The sequence below is a fragment of the Nycticebus coucang genome, chromosome 16, assembly GCF_027406575.1.
Source record: "Nycticebus coucang isolate mNycCou1 chromosome 16, mNycCou1.pri, whole genome shotgun sequence".
Taxonomy (NCBI): domain Eukaryota; kingdom Metazoa; phylum Chordata; class Mammalia; order Primates; family Lorisidae; genus Nycticebus; species Nycticebus coucang.
Genome location: NC_069795.1, coordinates 12,252,692 through 12,276,202, shown reverse-complemented (window position 1 = coordinate 12,276,202; position 23,511 = coordinate 12,252,692). Strand labels below are relative to the sequence as shown.

The 23,511-nt window shown below is 41.4% G+C and overlaps 1 protein-coding gene across 4 annotated transcripts in view; it reads left to right on the top strand.

Annotated features, from left to right (window-relative positions):
* Nucleotides 1-6,292: 6,292 nt before the first annotated feature.
* IFNAR2 (interferon alpha and beta receptor subunit 2) overlaps nucleotides 6,293-23,511 on the top strand; it is a 37,330-nt gene continuing 20,111 nt past the window's right edge. For 3 of the 4 annotated variants that reach the window (XM_053564814.1, XM_053564816.1, XM_053564817.1), the window contains exons 1-3: nucleotides 6,293-6,564; nucleotides 18,370-18,455; nucleotides 21,968-22,009. In XM_053564814.1, the coding sequence (XP_053420789.1) occupies nucleotides 18,401-18,455; nucleotides 21,968-22,009 (97 nt within the window). In that variant the 5' untranslated portion in view covers nucleotides 6,293-6,564; nucleotides 18,370-18,400. Of the gene's footprint in view, nucleotides 6,565-6,591; nucleotides 6,835-18,369; nucleotides 18,456-21,967; nucleotides 22,010-23,511 lie in introns of those variants that run through there. The other variant, XM_053564815.1, reaches the window with a different exon arrangement.

Here is a 23,511-nt window from a genome sequence, read left to right as displayed (position 1 = left end):
TTTCCTTTCTTAGGATTTCATAATTTTCTTTATAGAAGTCCTTCACCTCGCTCTTCAAAGGGCAGTGTAGTGAGATCAGCAAGAGTCCACAGGCACGAGAACTTAAAGAGCAAGAGGAAGTGAAAGGAAAATTAGGGCAAGGAAACAGATAAAAGAAATCACCCATGAGGAAGAATCAGCAGAAAACTCCAGGCAACATGAAGAACCAGTCCAGAACAACCCCGCCAAGGGACCATGAGGTAGCTACTGCAGAGGATTCCACCTGTAAAGAAATGTTAGGAATGACAGAAAGGGAACTTAGAATACACATGTTGAAAACAATGAAAGAAATGATCGAAACAATGAAGGAAACTGCTAATAAAGTGGAAAATAACCAAAAGGAAATCCAAAAACAGAATCAAATAAGAGATGAACGATAAGAAGAATATAAAAAGGATATAGCAGAGCTGAAGGAACTGAAACAGTAAATCAGGGAACTTAAAGATGCAATGGAAAGTATCAGCAACAGGTTAGACCATGCAGAAGAAAGAATTTCAGAGGTAGAAGACAAAGTTTTTGAGATAACTCAGATAGTAAAAGAGGCAGAAAAGAAGAGAGAGAAAGCAGAACGTTCACTGTCAGAATTATGGGACTTTATGAAGCGTTCCAACATACAAGTTATAGGAATTCCAGAAGGGGAAGAAGAATGCCCCAGAGGAATGGAAGCCATACTAGAGAATATTATAAAAGAAAATTTCCCAAATATCACCAAAGATTCTGACACACTGCTTTCAGAGGGATATCAGACCCCAGGTCGCCTCAACTCTAACTGAGCTTCTCCAAGACACATTGTGATGAACCTGTCCAAAGTCAAGACCAAAGAAAAGATTCTGCAAGCTGCCAGGAGTAAGTGCCAGTTGACCTACAGGGGCAAATCCATCAGAGTGACCGCAGACTTCTCTAATGAAACTTTCCAATCAAGAAGACAATGGTCATCTACCTTTAATCTACTTAAACAGAACAATTTCCAGCCCAGAATTCTGTACCCTGCTAAGCTAAGCTTCAAAATTGACGGAGAAATCAAATCATTTACAGATATACAAACGTTGAGGAAATTCGCCACAACAAGACCAGCTCTACAGGAAATACTTCAACCTGTTCTGCACACTGACCACCACAATGGATCAGCAGCAAAGTAAGAACTCAGAAATTAAAGGACAGAACCGAACCTCCACACTGATGCAAAAGATAAAACTAAGCAATGGACTCTCACCAAATAAGACGAATAGAATACTACCACACTTATCAATTATCTCAATAAATGTTAATGGCTTGAATTCCCCACTGAAGAGACATAGATTGGTTGACTGGATTGAAAAACACAAGCCATCCATTTGCCGTCTGCAAGAAACACACCTGGCTTCAAAAGACAAATTAAAGCTCCGAGTCAAGGGTTGGAAGACAATTTTTCAGACAAATGGAATTCAGAAGAAAAGAGGAGTTGCAATCTTATTTTCAGATACATGTGGATTTAAAGCAACTAAAGTCAAAAAAGACAAAGATGGTCACTTTATATTGGTCAAGGGAAAAATACAACAAGAAGACATTTCAATCCTAAATATCTATGCACCCAATTTAAATGCTCCCAGATTCTTGAAACAGACCTTACTCAGTCTGAGCAATATGATATCTGATAATACCATAATAACAGGGGACCTTAACACTCCTCTTACAGAGCTGGACAGATCCTCTAAACAGAAATTAAACAAGGATATAAGAGACTTAAATGAGACCCTAGACCAACTGTGCTTGATAGACGCATATAGAACACTCCATCCCAAAGATAAAGAATATACATTCTTCTCATCACCCCATGGAACATTCTCCAAAATTGATCATATCCTGGGACACAAAACAAATATCAACAGAATCAAAAGAATTGAAATTTTACCTTGTATCTTCTCAGACCATAAGGCACTAAAGGTGGAACTCAACCCTAACAAAAATGCTCGACCCCACCCAAAGGCATGGAAACTAAACAAACTTCTGTTGAATAACAGATGGGTGAAGGAAGAAATAAAACAGGAAATCATTAACTTCCTGGAGCATAACAACAATGAAGACACAAGCTACCAAAACCTGTGGGATACTGCAAAAGCAGTTTTGAGAGGAAAATTCATCGCTTTAGATGCCTACATTCGAAAAACAGAAAGAGAGCACATCAACAATCTCACAAGAGATCTTATGGAATTGGAAAAAGAAGAACAATCTAAGCCTAAACTCAGTAGAAGAAAAGAAATCCCCAAAATCAAATCAGAGATCAATGAAATTGAAAACAAAAGAATCATTCAGAAAATTAATGAAACAAGGAGTTGGTTTTTTGAAAAAATCAATAAAATAGATAAACCCTTGGCCAGACTAACGAGGAATAGAAAAGTAAAATCTCTAGTAACCTCAATCAGAAATGATAAAGGGGAAATAACAACTGATCCCACAGAGATACAAGAGATCATCTCTGAATACTACCAGAAACTCTATGCCCAGAAATTTGACAATGTGAAAGAAATGGATCAATATTTGGAATCACACCCTCTCCCTAGACTCAGCCAGGAAGAAATAGAGCTCCTGAACAGACCGATTTCAAGCACTGAGATCAAAGAAACAATAAAAAATCTTCCAACTAAAAAATGCCCTGGTCCAGATGGCTTCACTCCAGAATTCTATCAAACCTTCAAGGAAGAGCTTATTCCTGTACTGCAGAAATTATTCCAAAAAATTGAGGAAGAAGGAATCTTCCCAAACACATTCTATGAAGCAAACATCACCCTGATACCAAAACCAGGAAAAGACCCAAACAAAAAGGAGAATTTCAGACCAATCTCACTCATGAACATAGATGGAAAAATTCTCAACAAAATCCTAGCCAATAGATTACAGCTTATCATCAAAAAAGTCATTCATCATGATCAAGTAGGCTTCATCCCAGGGATGCAAGGCTGGTTTAACATACGCAAGTCTATAAACGTTATCCACCATATTAACAGAGGCAAAAATAAAGATCACATGATCCTCTCAATAGATGCAGAAAAAGCATTTGATAAAATCCAGCATCCTTTTCTAATTAGAACACTGAAGAGTATAGGCATAGGTGGCACATTTCTAAAACTGATTGAAGCTATCTATGACAAACCCACAGCCAATATTTTACTGAATGGAGTAAAACTGAAAGCTTTTCCTCTTAGAACTGGAACCAGACAAGGTTGTCCTCTGTCACCTTTACTATTCAACGTAGTGCTGGAAGTTCTAGCCAATACAATTAGGCAAGACAAGGAAATAAAGGGAATCCAAATGGGAGCAGAGGAGGTCAAACTCTCCCTCTTTGCTGATGACATGATCTTATACTTAGAGAACCCCAAAGACTCAACCACAGGACTCCTAGAAGTCATCAAAAAATACAGTAATGTTTCAGGATATAAAATCAATGTCCACAAGTCAGTAGCCTTTGTGTACACCAATAACAGTCAAGATGAGAAGCTAATTAAGGACACAATTCCGTTCACCATAGTCTCAAAGAAAATGAAATACCTAGGAATATACCTAACGAAGGAGGTGAAGGACCTCTATAAAGAAAACTATGAAATCCTCAGAAAGGAAATAGCAGAGGATATTAACAAATGGAAGAACATACCATGCTAATGGATGGGAAGAATCAACATTGTTAAAATGTCTATACTTCCCAAAGCAATCTACCTATTCAATGCCATTCCTATCAAAATACCAACATCGTACTTTCAAGATTTGGAAAAAATGATTCTGTGTTTTGTATAGAACCAGAAAAAACCCTGTATAGCTAAGGCAGTTCTCTGTAACAAAAAGCTGGGGGCATCAGCATACCAGATTTTAGTCTGTACTACAAAGCCATAGTGCTCAAGACAGCATGGTACTGGCACAATAACAGAGACATAGACACTTGAAATCGAATTGAAAACCAAGAAATGAAACTACCATTTTACAACCACCTAATCTTTGATAAACCAAACAAGAACATACCTTGGGGGAAAGACTCCCTATTCAATAAATGGTGTTGGGAGAACTGGATGTCTACATGTAAAAGACTGAAACTGGACCCACACCTTTCCCCACTCACAAAAATTGATTCAAGATGGATAAAGGACTTAAACTTAAGGCATGAAACAATAAAAATCCTCCAAGAAAGCATAGGAAAAACACTGGAAGATATTGGCCTGGCGAAAGACTCCATGAAGAAGACTGCCATGGCAATTGCAACAACAACAAAAATAAACAAATGGGACTTCATTAAACTGAAAAGCTTCTGTACAGCTAAGGACACAATAACCAAAGCAAATGGACAACCTACACAATGGGAAAGGATATTTGCATATTTTCAATCAGACAAAAGCTTGATAACTAGGATCTATAGAGAACTCAAATTAATCCACATGAAAAAAGCCAACAATCCCTAATATCAATGGGCAAGAGACATGAATAGAACTTTCTCTAAAGATGACAGACGAATGGCTAACAAACACGTGAAAAAATGTTCATCATCTCTATATATTAGAGAAATGCAAATCAAAACAACCCTGAGATATCATCTAACCCCAGTGAGAATGGCCCACATCACAAAATCTCAAAACTGCAGATGCTGGCGTGGATGTGGAGATAAGGGAACCCTTTTACACTGCTGGTGGGACTGCAAACTAGTACAACCTTTCTGGAAGGAAGTATGGAGAAACCTCAAAGTACTCAAGCTAGACCTCCCATTTGATCCTGCAATCCCATTACTGGGCATCTACCCAGAAGGAAAGAAATCCTTTTATCATAAGGACACTTGTACTAGACTGTTTATTGCAGCTCAATTTACAATCGCCAAAATGTGGAAACAGCCTAAATGCCCACCAACCCAGGAATGGATTAACAAGCCGTGGTATGTGTATACCATGGAATACTATTCAGCCATTAAAAAAAATGGAGACTTTACATCCTTCGTATTAACCTGGATGGACGTGGAAGACATTATTCTTAGTAAAGCATCACAAGAATGCAGAAGCATGAATCCTATGTACTCAATTTTGATATGAGGACAATTAATGACAATTATGGTTATGGGGGGGACAGAAAGAGGGAAGGAGGGAGGGGGGTGGGGCCTTGGTATGTGTCACACTTTATGGGGGCAAGACATGATTGCAAGAGGGACTTTACCGAACAATTGCAATCAGTGTAACCTGGCTTATTGTACCCTCAATGAATCCCCAACAATAAAAAAAAAAAAGAAAGAAAGAAAGTATTTTCAGTGTTGAATGTTTTTTTGTAGGGAAAAAGATGCTGGATGAGTTCCTTTCACATCTTAAGGGGCTGATGGGAATCCTGCCAAAGGCTACTTGAGAGGCAGGCCTAGCCCATGCCTAGCCTACAAAGGAGATCAGCATAAGTTAGTTGATTTCATGGATTAAAAAATTTCCCTTTTTTCCATCTGTAAACAGTATGAAACCTCCTCCGCCTCCCTTTCCAAAGAGACCAAAAAGCTTCAAGTGAAGATGAATGCTCGATTAGAATAATTGTCGTGGTTGGTGTAGTTTTCTCCTTCAAGAAGATTTTAACATTTCCATTTTAGTAACCGTAATGTTTAGAATATACATTTTATTGAAAGCTATCTCATATTCTGTTTTGGAAATTGACATGGTATGAATAACAGGTAAACAAACTACTGAAGAATTATGTCTTTCCTCCCCCCATTCCGAAACACACGGGTTGGCAGGGTGCAGGGGAAAGACCCACAGGGAAGGTGGGGAGAATGATATTTACATTCTTACTCAATGGCGGGTATTTTTTAACCCTATTTTATTAGTTGGCAGATTATGATCACAGAGGTTTATGTAACTAATAAAGGGGGAGCCAGGACACACCCGTTCGCTTCTCCATCCATCCGTTCATTCCTTCCACAAAATTTTCAGGGTTTTCTCAATGCTCGCCCCGAGAAAGCTGCAGTAAACAAAACAGCCCCAAAAAACCTTTATCCCTTTCTCTAAGGTGCTTATTTGGCTAGAGGCAGGTTTTAGATGGGAGCAGACATCTGCAACCGATCCGAGTAATTTAACAGAAGCTGTATCACCGCCCCTCGTACCGCCAGGGCCGCAGCTCGGGCTCCAGCCCCGCGCCCCGCCCTCAGCTCCGCCCCCAGCCCCGCGCCCCGCCCTCAGCTCCGCCCCCAGCCCCGCGCCCCGCCCTCAGCTCCGCCCCCAGCCCCGGCCCCGCCCCTGGCTCGGCCCGGCTGGGCTCTTTGCCCGCCCGCCCGGACCTAGATTCGCTGCCGGCGCTCGGCCGCACCCGCGCTACAGGCTTTGTTGCGGGCGGGAAAGAGACCGCGCCGGCCGGCAAGCCCGGCACCTTCCCTGAGTCCGTGGGCCGCGGCCCGACCGTGCCGATAGGTTTTGCCTGTCGGGGCCGCTACTGCCCGGGACGCCGCCAGCAGGGCTGGTCCCGTCCACGAGCGCGGAACCGCGGTGCCGAGGGCCCGAAGCTAGCTAGCATCTCGGAGGGGAGCCGCGGGGCGAAACTGCAAAGGTAACGGGGTGCCGGGCTGGGAGGACCCGCGGAGGGAACCGCTGGTGCCGCTGACAATGGAGCCAGCGTGTCCTCCCTGCAGAGGTTTCCCGGAATCCCTCTCCGCCTCCTTTCCTCCCGGGCTCCTCCCCCGGCTGCCTTTGCCTCTCTGCCCTGGGGACGTCGGCGGGTGCGCCCCGCCCCGCTCTCCCGGTGAACCCCCAGCATCCCCACGGCGCTCCGGGTGGTTTAAGGATGCCCAGGACTCCAGGGCACTTGTCACTGAATGATGTGAGTCGAGAAATTTGAGGGCTGTCAAATTCTTCCGGATGCACTCCGCCTTACAAAACTGGGTCACCTGCCCGGGCCCCGGGTATGGGGTCTCCGGCCCGCGCCCCGCCCCAAGAGCCTCCAGGATTAACCGTCTCTCTCTCCCGCGTGGGGAGAGGTCACGGAATGACAACTGGGGCCAAAGTGTCCCACACCCTTCCAGATACACCACTGAGAAGCTGGGGGTGGAGGGGTAGGAAGACGGGAGGGGCCGTGGCCGCGGAGACGGAGGGGTAACCCTTCCAGGGTGGCCTGGAGGGATGAGATGTTGAGATAAGGGGGGAATATTGAGAGCTATTCAGCGCTTGCGTTTGAACCCTGAGCAAATCAAACCCGTTACACCGAAGTGGGGTCCATCAATGCTTTTATTTGCTTAGCGATGTGTTTATTGAGAAACTCTGTATATCTCACCGCCTTTTTCTTTTAATATTTGTCTGATTTGTGAATATTTGCATCCCTCTAATAATTAAGGGCCCTGTGCCATGCAGGGGTCCTCAAACTTTTTAAACAGGGGGCCAGCTCACGGTCCCTGAGACCGTTGGAGGGCCGGACTAGAGTTAAAAAAACAACAACAACTATGAACAAATTCCTATGCACACTGCACATATCTTATTTTGAAGTAAAAAAACAAAACGGAAACAAATACAATCGCACCGCCTCTTGTGGCCCGCCGGCGCAGTTTGAGGACCCCTGTGGCTTGTAGGTGGGAGGATTTGTTACTTCCTGTATCTAGATTGAATGTAAAATTCTTTATGTTGTATTAATGGGGGTAAGAACTATTTTTGTTTGCCTATGATATATTAATACTTGGTTTCCAACAAAATGTCCTAGGCTATAGTAAAAAAAAAATATTTCTTTGAACCTTGTTGGGTTTGGCAAAAGGTCTTAGCTAGCTTGACATGCTTGAGCATCCTCGGGTCACAGCAGGGCCCTGGCGCGAGGTGCTGGGGTTGCTGCCAGAAGAACTGAACCAGAGTCTTCCACACACACCGGGGAGGGGGGGACGTGCTGAGGTTTCTAAGTGCGCTGTCCACCCACCCCAGTCGCTGTCCACCCACCCCAGTGGTGAGAAACCAAAATCTGCCCTAAGAGAAAAAACGTCTCATAAACTTTCCTAGCAATTTGGGAATGATTGGTAGAATTTGATATGTTTTTGTCTCAGGTTTTGCCTTGAACTTGTAAGTTTTATAGTTCGAGAAAGTTATTTATTTGGTTTTGTTTTTGAGATAGAGTCTCATTATGTTGTTCTAGACATCACAGCTCACAGCAACCTCAAACTCTTGGGCTCAAGTCATCCTCTTGCCTCAGCCTCCCAAGTAGCTGGAACTACAGGTGCCCGCCACTATGCCCAGCTATTTTTTGGTTGTAGTTATTGTTTGGCAGGCCAAGGCTGGATTTGAACCTACCAGCCCCGGTGTATGTGGCTGGTGCCCTAGCCACTGAGCTACAGGCATTGAGCCAGTTTGAGAACATTTTTCAATTTTAGGTCATCAAAACTCTGAATGATTCATTATGCTTACCTGTATTTCCTCTAAAGTTTCTCATATATTTATTTACAAGTTAAAGAAAATCTGCCTGAGTTTTGGTTCATGTCATGTGACAAATGGTATTATCTTAGAAGTGAAATATTTATTAAAATATAGATTCCATCACTCACACTTACCCACACAGAGCTACATGGGGCTCATTTTCTTGTTACATTTATAAACTTCCTAACTAGGGAAGACTCAATGGCATGAATACTCTTTGATTTCATTACTTTATCAAAACTAAAACTCAACCAGAAATGCCATTGATTATAAGATACCCTGTCATTTTATGTAATCAAATGGAAAAAAAAAAAACATTGACCATCACACTGTACAGTGTCACTGTGCAGAGCAATCTGGTTTCAGAAATACTCAAATGTGAAATGGAAAAGTGCGTTTTATAATTCATCAAATATCCATGAGCAGGAGCAGAGCTTGCCAGCAGCTTCCCCGACAGTCCTTCTTCCTTGGAAGAATGAAAGGCATAGTGTGCAATTCAGGGAAGAGTAAAGGAAAAGCAGGTAGTCGGCTGATTTAAGAGGTAAGGAAAATAAGAGGAGCAAAAGGATTTATATAGGTTGGGAAGAGTTTGGAGCTACCCAAAAGTATCTCCAGAGCCAACAGGAAAATAAGAACACTCAGTTACCACACAAAACAGGGTTTTTGCAAGCTGGTTCATGGAAAGGTATCCTGAAAAGTTGTGGGGTTTTGTTTGTTTGTGTTTGTTTTTAATTCTCAAGTTTTAAAAAATGCATTTAAAATCTGTTTCCCAACCACCAGAAACGGTAATGGCAAATCATCAAAAAATCTTAAAAATTTGGGCAGCGCCTGTGCTGTGGCTCAACGGAGTAGGGCGCCGGCCCCATATGCCGGAGGTGATAGGTTCAAACCCAGCCACGGCCAAAAACTGCCAAAAAAAAATCTTAAAAATTCTTCCTAAGGGGCAAACACTGAGTCTCATCATACTTAGCTTTTCCCATTTCTGACAGACAAGCACAGGCCCTTCAACCGGGCAGAGGTGAATGAGGTGGGGAGTCGCTAGGCAGGAATATTCTGCCTAGAATCAAGAAACGGGTGGATCTCACCTCACCCCTACCCCAAAGGTAGTGAGCCTGCTTAGTGGACACTTAACAAAATCTTCCAGGAGACACCAGGGCTCAGGTTGCCTAGGCTATACAGAACTCGCTGACAACGGGTACAACTGTCAAAAGGAAGTCAAGATTTCACACCATTTCAATAGGAAGTGGCAGTGGCTAAAGCCGGCATGGTACCTGCAAGATAAACAGAAATGGCTGGGGAGCAGGAAGACAAGGAAAGGAAAGAACACCATAGCTTACAAGGATTCTTACTAAAAAGAAAGTATTATTCTTGGAACAGAAAAAATTCCTTACAATTGCCTTACACCCTACAACAACTTGGCAAAAATATGAATTCAGTAAAATAAACTCAAAGATGAGAAAAATCTTAAAATGGAAATGAAAAGGGAGATTGCAGACCTAACAGAATAAATTGAAGACCATAAAAACACAATCACAGAAGAAATAAATTAGAGCAAATGCCAGAGTAAATACTGCTGAAAATCAAAGTAATAGAGGAAAGGCTTGATATAAGGCCGAAGGATGCCCATGAACAGACACAAAGAATAAGGCAATTAGAAACACTCTGATGAGACAGACAAAACACAATCACACCTTAAGGTAATGGGAATCCCTGATGGAGAGAAACCAACAAAGGGAAGAAAATGCAAATAAAAAGTGGACAAAAGAAATCTTACTGAAATGAAGGGAAAAAATGGTCTGTAGGCCACAAGAACATAACATGTTCCAGAAAATTTCATATGCGAATGCTCAAGCACTAAAATATCTTAAATGACTTAGTACATTGACTGACACCCTGGAAAACTTTTTTTTTCCTTGGTGCCATGGTTTTTTTTATTGGTCAAGAGACTTGTGAGTTATATATGCTTCATGAGGCCTCAGGCTCAAAACTAATGTAAGTTAAATGTAACTCGTGTGGCAGTCAATGTGTTAAATTCAAAGAAAAATAATCATTTAGAAAACCATGAAGAAAATGTAAAGCACAGAAAAACGAAACCTTGCAGGCCTCAGATTGAAGTGCAGCACTAAATACCAGAATATAATAATTGAGGGAAAACCGGGGTGGGGGAACACTTTTCCCAAGACAGTATTTGGAAGAACCCAGAGAACAAAGGGAGTTCAGAGCCCATGAGTTCTTTTCGGGAGAGAAACAAAACAAAACTGCTGAATAGCAAAATCTGGGAAATAGCAAATTAAGAGATAAAAATCAAAGTAAAGCACTCAAGATTGGAGAAATAGTAAAACAACAAGAACAACAACAACAACAAAGTACCCCAATGTCATTGCACATTCTAATTAAAAGGAGAATTAATACAAAATGTCTGGAAATTGTGGGTAGAACAGAATATAATTGCAAGTCTAGAACAAAAAATAAATAAGGAAGTAGAGAAGGAGATGAAAGGAAAAATATGAGAATGCTAATATTCTCTTCTTTCAAAGCATGGGTCGATAAACATGGTTTAAAATTAAACGCCGCTATGGGCGGCGACTGTGGCTCAGTGAGTAGGGCGCCGACCCCATATACCAAGGGTAGCGGTTCAAACCCAGCCCCGGCCAAACTGCAACAAAAAATAGCTGGGCGTTGTGGCGGTGCCTGTAGTCCCAGCTACTGGGGAGGCTGAGGCAAGAGAATCACCTAAGCCCAAGAGCTGGAGGTTGCTGTAAGCTGTAATGCTACAGCACTCTACCAATGGTGATAAAGTGAGACTCTGTCTCTACAAAAAAAAAATAAATAAAGGGCGGCTCCTGTGGCTCAGTCGGTAAGGCGCCGGCCCCATATACTGAGGGTGGCAGGTTCAAACCCGGCCCCGGCTGAACTGCAACCAAAAAACAGCTGGGCGTTGTGGCGGGCGCCTGTAGTCCCAGCTACTCGGGAGGCTGAGGCAGGAGAATCACGTAAGCCCAGGAGTTGGAGGTTGCTGTGCGCTGTGTGATGCCACAGCACTCTACCGAGGGCAGTAAAGTGAGACTCTGTCTCTACAAAAATAAATAAATAAATAAATAAAAATTAAAAGGTGCTATATGAATATTTGATAATAATATTCCAACTTTCTAATTCTTTCATAAACTTGTTTTAAACCTTAGAGAGATATTAGGGGAAGTTATACTTCCTTATGGCCAAAAAAAAAAAAAAATTTAATTTCAATAATTCTCTCTGCTTTATTTCAGTTTTTTTTCCCAAGTAAAATTAAGTTTAGATACAAACACTGTATGTGTGTGGCTGTGCGTGTACACATGTGCTTATGCATAGGAGCTATGAAATTATAGCCATCTAATGCTAATGATGGTTAGTATCTGGATAGTAGGATTTTTTCTTTTATACATTATTCTAAGTCATTTCAATGAGCATGTACAAGAGTTTTTGCAGAAAAATATTTGAAAAAGTAAACTAGAAACACATGTGCCCAGATTAGCATTGATGCTGGCTGGTAGACACAAGGATGAGGGTTACTTTCTTCTTTGTACTTTTGCTCCCCGACATTTCTTACTTGTTCTCAAGACCGTATTAGAAAAACATAGGAACAAATGGCTTTTAAAAAGAAGGAATAAGCAGAAACACAGAGCTTTTATAAGGCAGAGCCCCTTGTCACCCAACTACAGTTAATACTTCTTAGTGTCCCCTCTGCGGAATACAAAACAGTGATCTCTGCCCACCTGGGAGGTCTCTAAACTCCTGCCAGCCAGGTGCCAGCCTCCAGGGCCCATCTTTTGTAGTGCAAAGCACAAAGAAAAAAAACACTCCCTTGCTCCCCACCCCACCTCCACCCAGGGTGGGGAGGCAGCTTTCAGTTTCCAAAAATAGTGAGGGAAGTTTTAAAGAGACAGAAAACATCAAGCTGTTTCTTCTGTTACACTTTTTTGTATTTTTTTAATTTCCAGAAACAGATATGAAATTGTCTTTGTGGAATATTTCTGAATCCAGTTTATTCCATCCACTTGCTTGGCAATATGCACTAGGCTGTGCCAGATAGAAGAAAAGACACAGTTATGCTCCGGGACTCTGAGGCAGCAGTTCCTTGAGGGTTGTTAGTCTGTTTAGGAACACTTAAAATTCAGAGAAGAATCATTCACCCAATCCATCCATGTGAGCCAGGACTAGAAAACTGGTAGTGTTTGAGTATAAGTGGTAAGGAGAGTGCCCTGGTAGGAGACCTGGGAAGAGCATGTGGTGATCTGGCACCTGGAACTTAGGACGTGTGTGGGAGAGTAACTCCAGGGAAAACTTGAAGGCTGATGGCACTGGATTTATCCTAAGGAGCAGGGAGTCAAGTACTAGTAAATTACAGACTGGGCTGGCTGCATAATTTGCAGGGCCCACCCAAAACAAAATAAAAATGTGGGACCTACTTATTTAAAAAATGGAAAAAGTGCACTAGTGTTAATAAAACATAAAGCTTTTTCTTTTACTCCACTCTCTCTCAACTTGTCTTTTTTTTTTTTTGCTGTTTAATGTCATTCTAAGTAAAAAAATAAAAAGCACTTGATTTATTAAGCATGAATGTTACAGTTCTTCTTTATACTATGCAAAGGCCAGATTTAAAGGCTAATATCAGGGCATTTAATTTGTATGTGGAATCACCAAATTATACAATTAGTAGTTTATAGCACATCTTGAGAGATTCACTGGAATCAGCCAGAAGAAGTAAACTCAAGCCTGACTCGGGAAGTGTGTAAAGAGGAAGAAAGGGTCCCCCCTCACTTCAACCAGGTGCAGAGCCACCCAAAGGAGTGCTCCTTTGGGTACAAGAATCCTGAATGAGCTATGGGGAGGTCAAGCCTCCAGGCTCCCCTTCCCAGGCACCACTCATCCCAACTCACAACATACTGGCCACATTCAGGAGTCTTTAAACCTCTCCAGTCAGGCTAGATACCTGGGGCAAATGTGATCAGGAGGCTTATCCCCACTAGACCCAACCAGCAGCTGACTCCTGTCTACGGGATAGGGCTAGAATACCAACCCTGCCTCCCCAGCACCCACCCCCGGAGGACTTCAGTGGCATAATGGGACTCTGCTGATGTGACCTAGTTGATGTCCTCCACAAAAAAGCATCATCAGTTCTAGGGCATAGAGAGAAGCCAGGCAGGGGTTGGGACTCCAAGCATTCAGGGAGCAGAGCGGCCTGAGGCTCCACTGTCCCAGCAGACTCCACTAACAAAAACACACCTGGGAAGATAAAATGGTTAAGAATTGCAAGACAGCCTCTGGAGGGCATTAAGACAAGCATGCAGGGTCCTGGGGCCTGGAAGCCAGCCCTGGTACAGAGATGAGACTAACAAGAGCTGTGCCTTAGGAAGACTGATCTAATTGTCATCAGGGAGTGTTCCAAGGAGGCCCACTTGCAATTCCAAGTAAAAATCTAGTTATCAGATATCTGACTCAATGAGGAGCATGGCTCACCAGGAGCAAAGCAAGAGAAGGGGTTGTCCCCTGGCCCAGAGTGGGAGGATGGCCTTTTATGACAGAGAGAGAGAGTGTGTGTGTTTGTGTGTTTGGCTGCTGAGGGGACTGAGTGTTTCTGCAGATACATAACAAAGGTGAAGATGTGCCACATTAGGAAAAAAATGAGGGACTAGAGGACTCAGGTTGAGGCAGGGGGGTTGCCCTTCTGCAGGCTACGTCTGCAGGATCTAGGAGAATGTTTGTAGCCAGGCGCCCCTCTATTGTGGAGTGACTGGGAGATAACATCACATGTCAAGATAGCTCAGCAGATATTTCTAAATCAGCACGGTATTAGTGATAAGTCGCCTGGATAGCTCCTGGGTAGTGGAGTCGGTGACAGGATGGAAATTTCCCAATCTCTTGAGTTTCTCTATGAGAATACTTTAACTGAGCCCTGTGACTATGACAGTCAAGAGAACTTTTAAAATTCAGTTGTTCTTAGTTTGAATTCAGTCTGCTTAGTTTGAACTCATGGTCTTTTTTCATTTTCATGATATTGCTCCAGGAGCTGGGGACACAGAAGCATACCCAGAATCTACGGGGCTTAGTCCCTTGGACAGGAACAGAAGGTCTGAGGGAGAGGAACAAGACTGATTGGGGCTCCTTAAAATTCTTGATGAATTTCTTTCTCACCTTGGAGTGAGGAAGACTTTCTATGACTGAACATTTAGAAGCTAAGAAAAAAAAATACCTTTAATTCTACGGTTAAAACTCAGAAATTTCCAAATGGTATATAAGGAAAAGGTGTGATTGATATCACAAAATTTCCCTCATGCTTAAAAGAAACTCCTGCAAACCAGTAAGAACCACAACTCAGTAGGAAAAATGGGCAGAGGTACAGGACAGGCAGTAACAGGAAAGGAAATACAAATAGTTCTTAAATGCAGGAAAAGAGGCTAGATCTCACTCTGAGTAAGAGAAATCCAAATTTATATTAGTGTGAAGAAAATGTTTCATTTATGAATTGAGAAAAATCTTAGAGCTTGATGATAACCTCTGTGATTTTGGTTTTTGGAGAGAGCCACACACTGCAAGTGGTTATGTAAATTGGTACAGCCCCAAGCAGGCAGGCAGCTGGGCAGTTTCTGTCCAAGGCACAGATGCATAACCCCAATGCTGGCCTCTTCTGTCAGCCCCTCCAGACATCACTCTCTCCTCCCGCTCCTTGCCCTGTACCCTGGGATCCTGCCTTGGGTAAGTACAACCTCAACCTCCTGCTCTGTGGCTTCTGGCTGGGTTCAGCCAATTGGGGGCTCCAAATGAGTGAAGGGAGGGAGGCAGTGAGAGATATCTATTCCTTGGCCCTCTCCTATCATGGTCCCCTTGGGCTGGCTGTGTCCTATGGACTCAAGTCACAAATTCTCACATAGGACTCTCCTCATACAATTCCAGTGTTGGCACCTTCACTTTTCCCCTCAGCCCAGAGTGGTAACAGCCCCCACTGTTGTGAGCTCCAGCTACTACACCCTCCTTTTGGTTTACCTATTTGTAAACAGTCACGTGCTACAGACAAAGATGGACCACATACATGACCATGGTCCTGTAAGGTTATAAGAGCATATTTTTACTGTATCTATTCCTTGTATACAAATGCTTACCAGTGTGTTCCAATGGTATTCAGAATACAATAACAAGCTATGAAGTAGCCTACGTGTGTGGTAAGCAACACCATCTAGGTTTGTGTAAGTATACCCTACAATGTTCCCACAACCGTGAAATTGTCTAGCCACACAATTCTCAGAATGTATGCATATTCCCATTGTTAAGTGAACGTGAGTGTAGTTCCTTAGCTTAGTTGAAGTCTATCCTAACTTGAGTGTGCTATTTCCTGCTGGAACCCTAACTGTGTGAACTAAAATAAAATCTTAAGGCTCCTTCCCACCAGTGGTTGACTGCACTCCCACTTGGCCAAGGGAATCCCCTAAAACTGAGTTGCTAGTCATGAGAAAGGTGACCAAACATACCTCCTTGTGTCCCCCTTCCTTCTTAGAGATGTCCTCTGTGACTCATTAACAGGCCTAATGCTCTGTGAGGCATACCTTCAGGGCCTCAGACACACAGCCTATGGCTTGAGTCTCAGGATGGGTCCTGTAGTTTGTCTCTGATTAACAGACCCTTGTCTTAACTCACCAGTCCTTTTTGCAGACTCCTGGCCTATTAGAACCTAACTCTTTCAGCCCATTGTCAACCGAAGAATCTTTAAACCCACCTATAACCTGCGGGCCCCTGCTTTCCAGGCCAAATAAATGTACACCTTCCACACATTGATGTATGATTTTACCTGTAATTCCTGTCTCCCTGAAATGTATAAAACCAACTGTAACCCCACCACAGCAAATCCACTTGCTCAAGACTTCTTGGGTGTGGCTCTGGGTCATGGTCCTCAAATTTGGCTCAAACTAAACCCCTTTAAATTATTTTACAGAGTATAGCTTCTTTTCCATTAACAAGGGATATGCCCTTTGTCTGGCATCTTACTTCTGAAACATCTTCTATACTTAGACTTGCGTGTGTGCAAAATGATGCATATTTAAGAGGATTCCTTACAGAAAAAAATGGAAATGATTCAAATGTCCATCACAGGGACTGGTTATATTATGTAAATGAGAGTGTGTCCATACAGCAGAACTCTATGCAACTGTATAAAAAACAAGCAGAAATCTGGAGTTTCAGGAGGTAGTCTGCCCTTTTCTTCCTTTGCCGGCAAAGCAATACATTTCTCTTTCCTTCTCCTAAATGATAATAAAATAAATAAATTCTTCTCGGTGGCAAGATCTCCCATATGCATGTTTAAGTGGAAAAAGCAAGGTAAAACAGGGACTGCGCAATTAAGAATACATGCTTTTGCTTATGCACAAGACATTCTGAAGGATTTGTCAAAAAAAAAGAAAAAAGAAAAACCCTCAAAAAACAAAAACCATTGCCCCATGATCACATTAATGTACACAGCTATGACAATAAAAAAAAAAAAATGTAAAAGTAGTTTTCTAAAGGGAACAAGACTTTTCAGTATTTACTTTTTTGTATGTTTACAGTTTTTGAGCTGAATGTTACCTGGTCCAAAGCTCAGTTTAGTACAAGGCTGTGCAAACATGTACGGAATAGTGTTAGTAGATGGGATCCATCAAATGGGATGGAGGGCTTAACTGAGGGAACCCAATCGAGCTGAACCAAGATGTATGGTAGAGTGAGAGGTATGAAGGCATAAAACAAAGGGTAGAGAGATTAGTGTAAAGAAAGGGCATTCAGACTGGGTTTCTTTCACAATTAAAATATTTCTGTTTTCAGATTGAAAAAACATAGTATTTCTGTTTTCTCATGGGTAAATAAATGCGTATCAAAGATTTAAACAGGCATTCTCTCCAAATTTGAGTATTTTTAGAGCTTTTTGCTTAATATTAAATATTTGTTGCCCAGTGGTTTCCAAATTATGTGGTAGTCTCTACATGTTTCCTCTTAAAGTTTCATTTTTAAAAGTGGTTAAGTACACAAAGCTATTTTTGTTTGATATTTTGAGTTTTGTGACTATATGAATTAAACCTGTCAAATGTTTCAGAGTTAACTACTTTTGGGGGTAATGGTTTGGAATAAAGTTTGTTTTTTAAACCCCCTCCCCCCAAAAAGCTAAATTTAAAATTTCTCCTGGGCTGGGCACAGTGGCTCACTCCTGTAATCCTAGCACTCTGGGAGGCCGAGGTGGGTAGATCGCTTGAGCTTAGAAGTTTGAGAACAGCCTGAGCAAGAGCGAGACCCCGTCTCTAAAAACTAGGTGGGTGTTGTGGTGGACACCTATAGTCCCGCCTACTTAGGAGACTGTGGCAAGAAGATCACTTGTGCCCAAGAGTTTGAGATTGCTGTGAGCTATGAAACCAGGGCCCTCTACCCAGGGTGACAGAGTGAGACTCTGTCTCAAAAAATAAATAAATATAAAATGAAATAAAATTTCTCCCTGACCAGGGAGGGATGTGGGCCCAGGAGGCTGCTTAAAAATAAATGGGGTAGGGCAGCGCCTATGGTTCAGTGGGTAGGGTGCCAGCCCCATATACTGAAGGTGGCGGGTTCAAACCCGGCCCCGGCCAAACTGCAACAAAAAAATAGCCTGGCATTGTGGCGGGTACCTGTAGTCCCAGCTACTCGGGAGGCTGAGGCAAGAGAATCGCCTAAGCCCAGGAGTTGCAGGTTGCTGTGAGCTGTGTGACGCCACGGCACTCTACCAAGGGTGATAGAATGAGTCTCTGTCTCTACAAAAACTAAAAATAAATAAAATAAAATAATGGGATAAATGGTCCAGTTCCTAGAGCCAGAGATGTTACTGTTTCTTCCTGGTCTTTCATTGCCTTATCACTGCGCACCCCCTCCCCCAATTTTGATCTTTGCAGTTTAATTAAACACTTCAGAGTTTTGATCATCTAATGTTGACTTTTTTCAGATGTAAAGAAAAGACTTAAAAAATAACAAAGATGCATCTGAGCCAGAATGCCTTAGACATCAAATCACTTAATTTGATTCTCATGGGTAAGTGCTGCTTTTTATCTTTGCTCTTGTGGGAGCAAGCCTGTGATGTCACTGTCACTGAGAGCCCTGCTGAGACCCAGTACCAGCTGCCCAGTGTCAGGAGTTAAGTGGAAAGTAGACAGGAAACCTGTGGCTTGGACTCCATATGGATTTCGGCCCTTCTGTTAATTTTAGGAAAACCGGGCAGCGCCTGTGGCTCAAGGAGTAGGGTGCCGGTCCCGTATGCCAGAGGTGGCAGGTTCAAACCCAGCCTTGGCCAAAAACCACAAAAAAAAAAAATTTTTTTTAGGAAAACAAACAAATAACCCAGAGTGATGCAAGGCTCAATGAGAAGGACTATCTCAATGTGATTTGAAGAGTGATTTCTCTTAATACTCATCCTTCTTCCCACATCTTTGGTAATGTCTTTACCTTTAAAGTTTATTAATTAGAGGGCGGTGGCTGTGGCTCAAGGAGTAGGGCGCCGGTCCCATATGCCAGAGGTGGTGGGTTCAAACCCAGCCCCGGCCAAAAAAATCACAAAAAAAAAAAAAAGAGTAAAGTTTATTAATTAGAAACATGCTTATTCATATCCTGAGAATTTTTCTGGCTGGGTAACTGCTGCTCCAGACACTCCTTCAACCAGCCCAACTATTTAAGAAACAAAAACGAAGAAATTCTTTTTGGTATAAAGATTGCCCAAATGTATGTTTTTTCTTTTTTCTAAATTTTAAAATATTGAGGGGTACACGTGTTTTCGTTACATGGATAACTTGTATAATGCTTAAGTCAAAGTTTTTGGTGTGCCCATCACCAGCATAGTGTTCATTGTACCCAAAAGTTGAGTTTTTAACCCACATCCACCTATCTGCCCTCCATGCTTCTTGATTTCTCATGTCCTTTGCATCACTTCATGCCCCCTGTGTACCCATCCATTAGCTCCCACTTATTAGTGAGAACATTTGGTGTTTGATTTGTCATTCCTGAGATACTTGACGTAGAATAATGGTCTTTAATTTCATCCACGAGGACATTATGTCATTACCTTTCAAACCTGAGTAGTACTCCATGGTGTGTGTGTGTGTGTGTGTGTGTGTGTGTGCAGAGGGTGCCGAAAAGAGGTGTACACATTTTAAGAAAGGAAAAAAACTATTGAAATTGTTATACTCAATGTATACCAGTAACAAAAGATGAATGCAAGTCACATTTGACTTCTGCAATTATAAGAGGGGCTCAAAGTGGTTACTATCAGTGTCCAGATACTTCTGATTATAAGAATGAAAAGTAATACATAGATAGCATCTCTTAAAAATATGTATACATTTTTGGCACCCTCCCTTCATGAGTTGAAGGGCACTTGGATTGATTCCACATCTTTACAGTGATAAATGTTCGAGTGCAGGTGTCTTTTTGATAAAAGAACTTCTTTTCCTTTGGGTAGATGCCCAACAGTGGGATTGCTGGACTGAATGGTAGGTCTACTTTTAGTTCTTTGAAAAATCTTCATATTATTTTCCATAAAGGTTGTACTAATTTATAGTCCCGCCAACAGTGTATAAGTGGTCTTCCTTCTCTACATCCATCCCACCATCTATTGTTTTGGAACTTTTTAATAAAAGCCATTCTAACAGGGGTAAGGTGATATCTCATTATGGTTTTAATTTGCATTTCTCTTATTGTTTGTGATGTTGAGTATTTTTTCATATATATGTTAACCATTTGCCTATCTATCTTCTTTTGAAAAAATTCTGCCCATGTCCTTTGCCCATCTTTTTTTTTTTTTTTTTATGGTTTTTTGCTGGGGCTGGGTTTGAACCCACCACCTCCAGCATATGGGGCTGGTGCCCTACTCCTTGAGCCACAGGCACCACCCCTTGCCCATCTTTTGATGACTTTTTTTCATGCTGATTTGTTTGAGTTCTTTATAGATTTTGGTTATTATTCATTTGTTAGATGTATAGTTTGTGAATATTTTCTCCCATTCTATAGGTTGTCTGTTCACTCTGTTGATTTTTCCTTTGCGATGCAGAAGCTTTTTAATTTAATTAAGTCACATTTGTTTACTTTCATTGCTGGTATATTTATTTGCCTTTGGGGGTCTTAGTCATAAATTCTTTGCCTAGGCTGACATCTAGAAGAGTTTTCCCTACATTTTCTTCTCCAGTTTTTATGGTTTCATGACATACATTTAAGTCTTTAATCTCTCTTAACTTTTGTGTGTGGTGAAAGAGAAGGGTCCTGTTTCATGTTCTTGTCTGCTTTGGCAAAGATCAGTTTGTTGTTGGTATATAGTTTTATTCCTGGGTTCTCTATTCTGTTCCGTTAGTTTATGTCTATACTTTTATGCCAGTGCCATGCTGTTTCCATTACTATAGCCTTGTAGTGTAATTTGAAATCAGATAATGGGATGCTTCCAGATTTGTTCTTTTTACTTAAGATTGCTTTGGCTATTTGGGGTCTTTTTTTGGCTCCAAATGAAGTTTAGGATTATTTTTTCTAAATCTGTGAAATATTACACTGGTATTTTGATGAGGATTGCATTGAATCTGTAAATCACATTGGGCCATCTGGAGATTTTCATGATGTTGATTCTACTAATCCATGAGCAGGGAATGTTTTTCCATTTGTTTGTGGCATTGAGGATTTTTTTTGTCAGTGTTTTAAAGTTCTCCTTGAAGAGATCTTTAACCTCCATTGTTAAGTGTTTTCCTAGGCATTTTATTTTCTTTGTAGGTATTATGAATAGTACTCAGTCCTTGATTTGATTCTCCATTTGACTTTTGTTAATATACAGTAATGCTAGTGATTTGCATACATTGATTTTGTAATCTAAGACTTCGCTGAATTTATTTATGAATTCACGGGTCTTTTGTTGGGTTCTTTAGAGTTTTGTAGATAAAAGATCAGCAAACAGGGATAGTTTAACCTTTGCTTTCCTGATTTGGATGCCCTTTATTTCTTTCTCTTGGCTGACTGCTCTGGCTAGGACTTCTAATATTATATTGAATAGAAGTGGTGACAGTGGGCACTCTTGTCTTGCTCCATTCTTAGGGAGAATGCTTCCAACTTTTCCCCACTCAGTATGTTGTTGGCTGTGGGTTTGTCATATATGGCTTTCATAATTTTGAGATATGTTCCTTTTATTCCTCGTTGGTTGAGAGTTTTTATCATGAAAGTATGCTGGGTTTTATCAGATTTTTTTTTCTGCATCTACTGAAATGACCACGTTCCCACATATATTTAAGTGAAAATATCAGGGTAGAACAGGGTCTGTGCATGCTAATTGTTGGTGTCAGCTCCTAAATGGATCTATTTGTAATCTACTCAGGACATCATCCTTAGACCATTTGCTGTTGGGGTCAGTGTCAAGGAAGAACCATTTACTTGAGCATTTTTGTTTTATTGCCCAAGAAAATCTTGATTCAGTATTAATACATGTGTATAGGAGAATCTTAGACTTAAAGTAACAACTGTTTAAATTGAGCCTAGAGAGAAACTTTGTTGCTTCTCTAACCTTTTTTTCTTCTTCCTAGTGGTCATCAGCCTAGTGTTTGGTGTTTCACCGCATTGGACTGGTAAGACATTTTCTTAGCCTCACTAAATTTTGTGTAAGGGTCAAAGTGTTGGAGAAATCGTAGATATGAAGTATGGGAAATTTGATTTGTGAACTCAGATTTTATTGAGATCCTTTCTCCATAAAAAGAGCTTAAAATGAGCCTACTCGGGTTTTCACATTTGTCTCACAAAACTACTATAAGAAATTAACACTAGAGATCATTTTAAAACCCCTCAAAAGAATACGCAGACTCTTTAATACTCTCACCAATTGAAGAATGAGGCGATGCAGACCATGCCAAATAAAAAATGATCCAGAAATAATTTCTCTTTAATTTACGTTCTTCCACCTGTTGATTCTGAATAAAAGGAAATAATTTTTTTACCTAACTTCTTGCCTACATGTGTAAATCTATCCACAAAATTTGACAAAGCATTAAACATGTGACCAGCTCTGTGCTAAGTATTGGGGGCCGAAGAGCTGACAATCAAGAAGCCAAGGCCTTTCTGTGCCAACTAAAATCTGGATTGACCAATACCCAGAACCCTGATACAATTTGGCTCTCAATGATCAATACAAATCCTACTCAGTGAATGTGGATTATTGCAAACTGAAACAAGATGATCCAGACTTCTAAAAGAAAAGTTTCACTGTAAAACTGCTTAGAATGAAGGTATTCCAGAAGCCATCGCACTATCCTCTACTTAACAGGAAATATTTCTCCTCTCAATGCATGAAATCTTGCTGATGTATTGCATCGGGGATTACACTGACTAATAAATATCTGAAACTTGGGAAAAAAAAAAAAAAGCGAAGGCCTGGGTCCTAACCACAGGAAACTTAAATGATCTTTAAAAATGTAACCTTATAAGGCAGGATTTGACAAGTGTAGCTTTGAGTCTGCTTTGTTGCTGCCACTTCTTAGTTGCATAACATTGCATAACTCATCTCAGTTTCACAGTCTGTAAAATGGATCAAGTACCAGTGCCTACTTCAGCGTTGTTATGGGGCTTAAATGCCTAGAAAGGGCTGGTCTGGGCACACATTCGACTCCCTTCCCCTCTATGATTAGGGAATAAGTACAGTAGGGAATCCAACTTGCAGCAGGCTGAGTTGCTTACAGAGGACTTCTTAGAGAAGCTGGGAGCTGAGTTGAAAGAGTGTAGAGGGAAAGGGCAAGTGTACCATCTGGGCCAGGATGACCTTAGTCCAATGAACCACAGGGAGAAAGTCAATGATAAATGAAAAATCCCTTCCGTACAAATTCTGTTTACACAGTGCTGAGTTCCTATTTCCCAAGCTTGCCTACCCTGACAATGTGTTGCTTATTGATAAACTGTATTAGTTCCTTTCTCATGTCCAATAGACTTTCTGTTTCCAAGACCCCAAGGCTCTCTGAAAGGCTTCTCTGCGAGACATATTGAGCCCTATATCTTAAGAAATGATTGAACAGTGACCAGAATACAATCTTGAGCTTTACATTTTATTTTATTTCATTGGGAGGGGCCTTTACATTTTAAT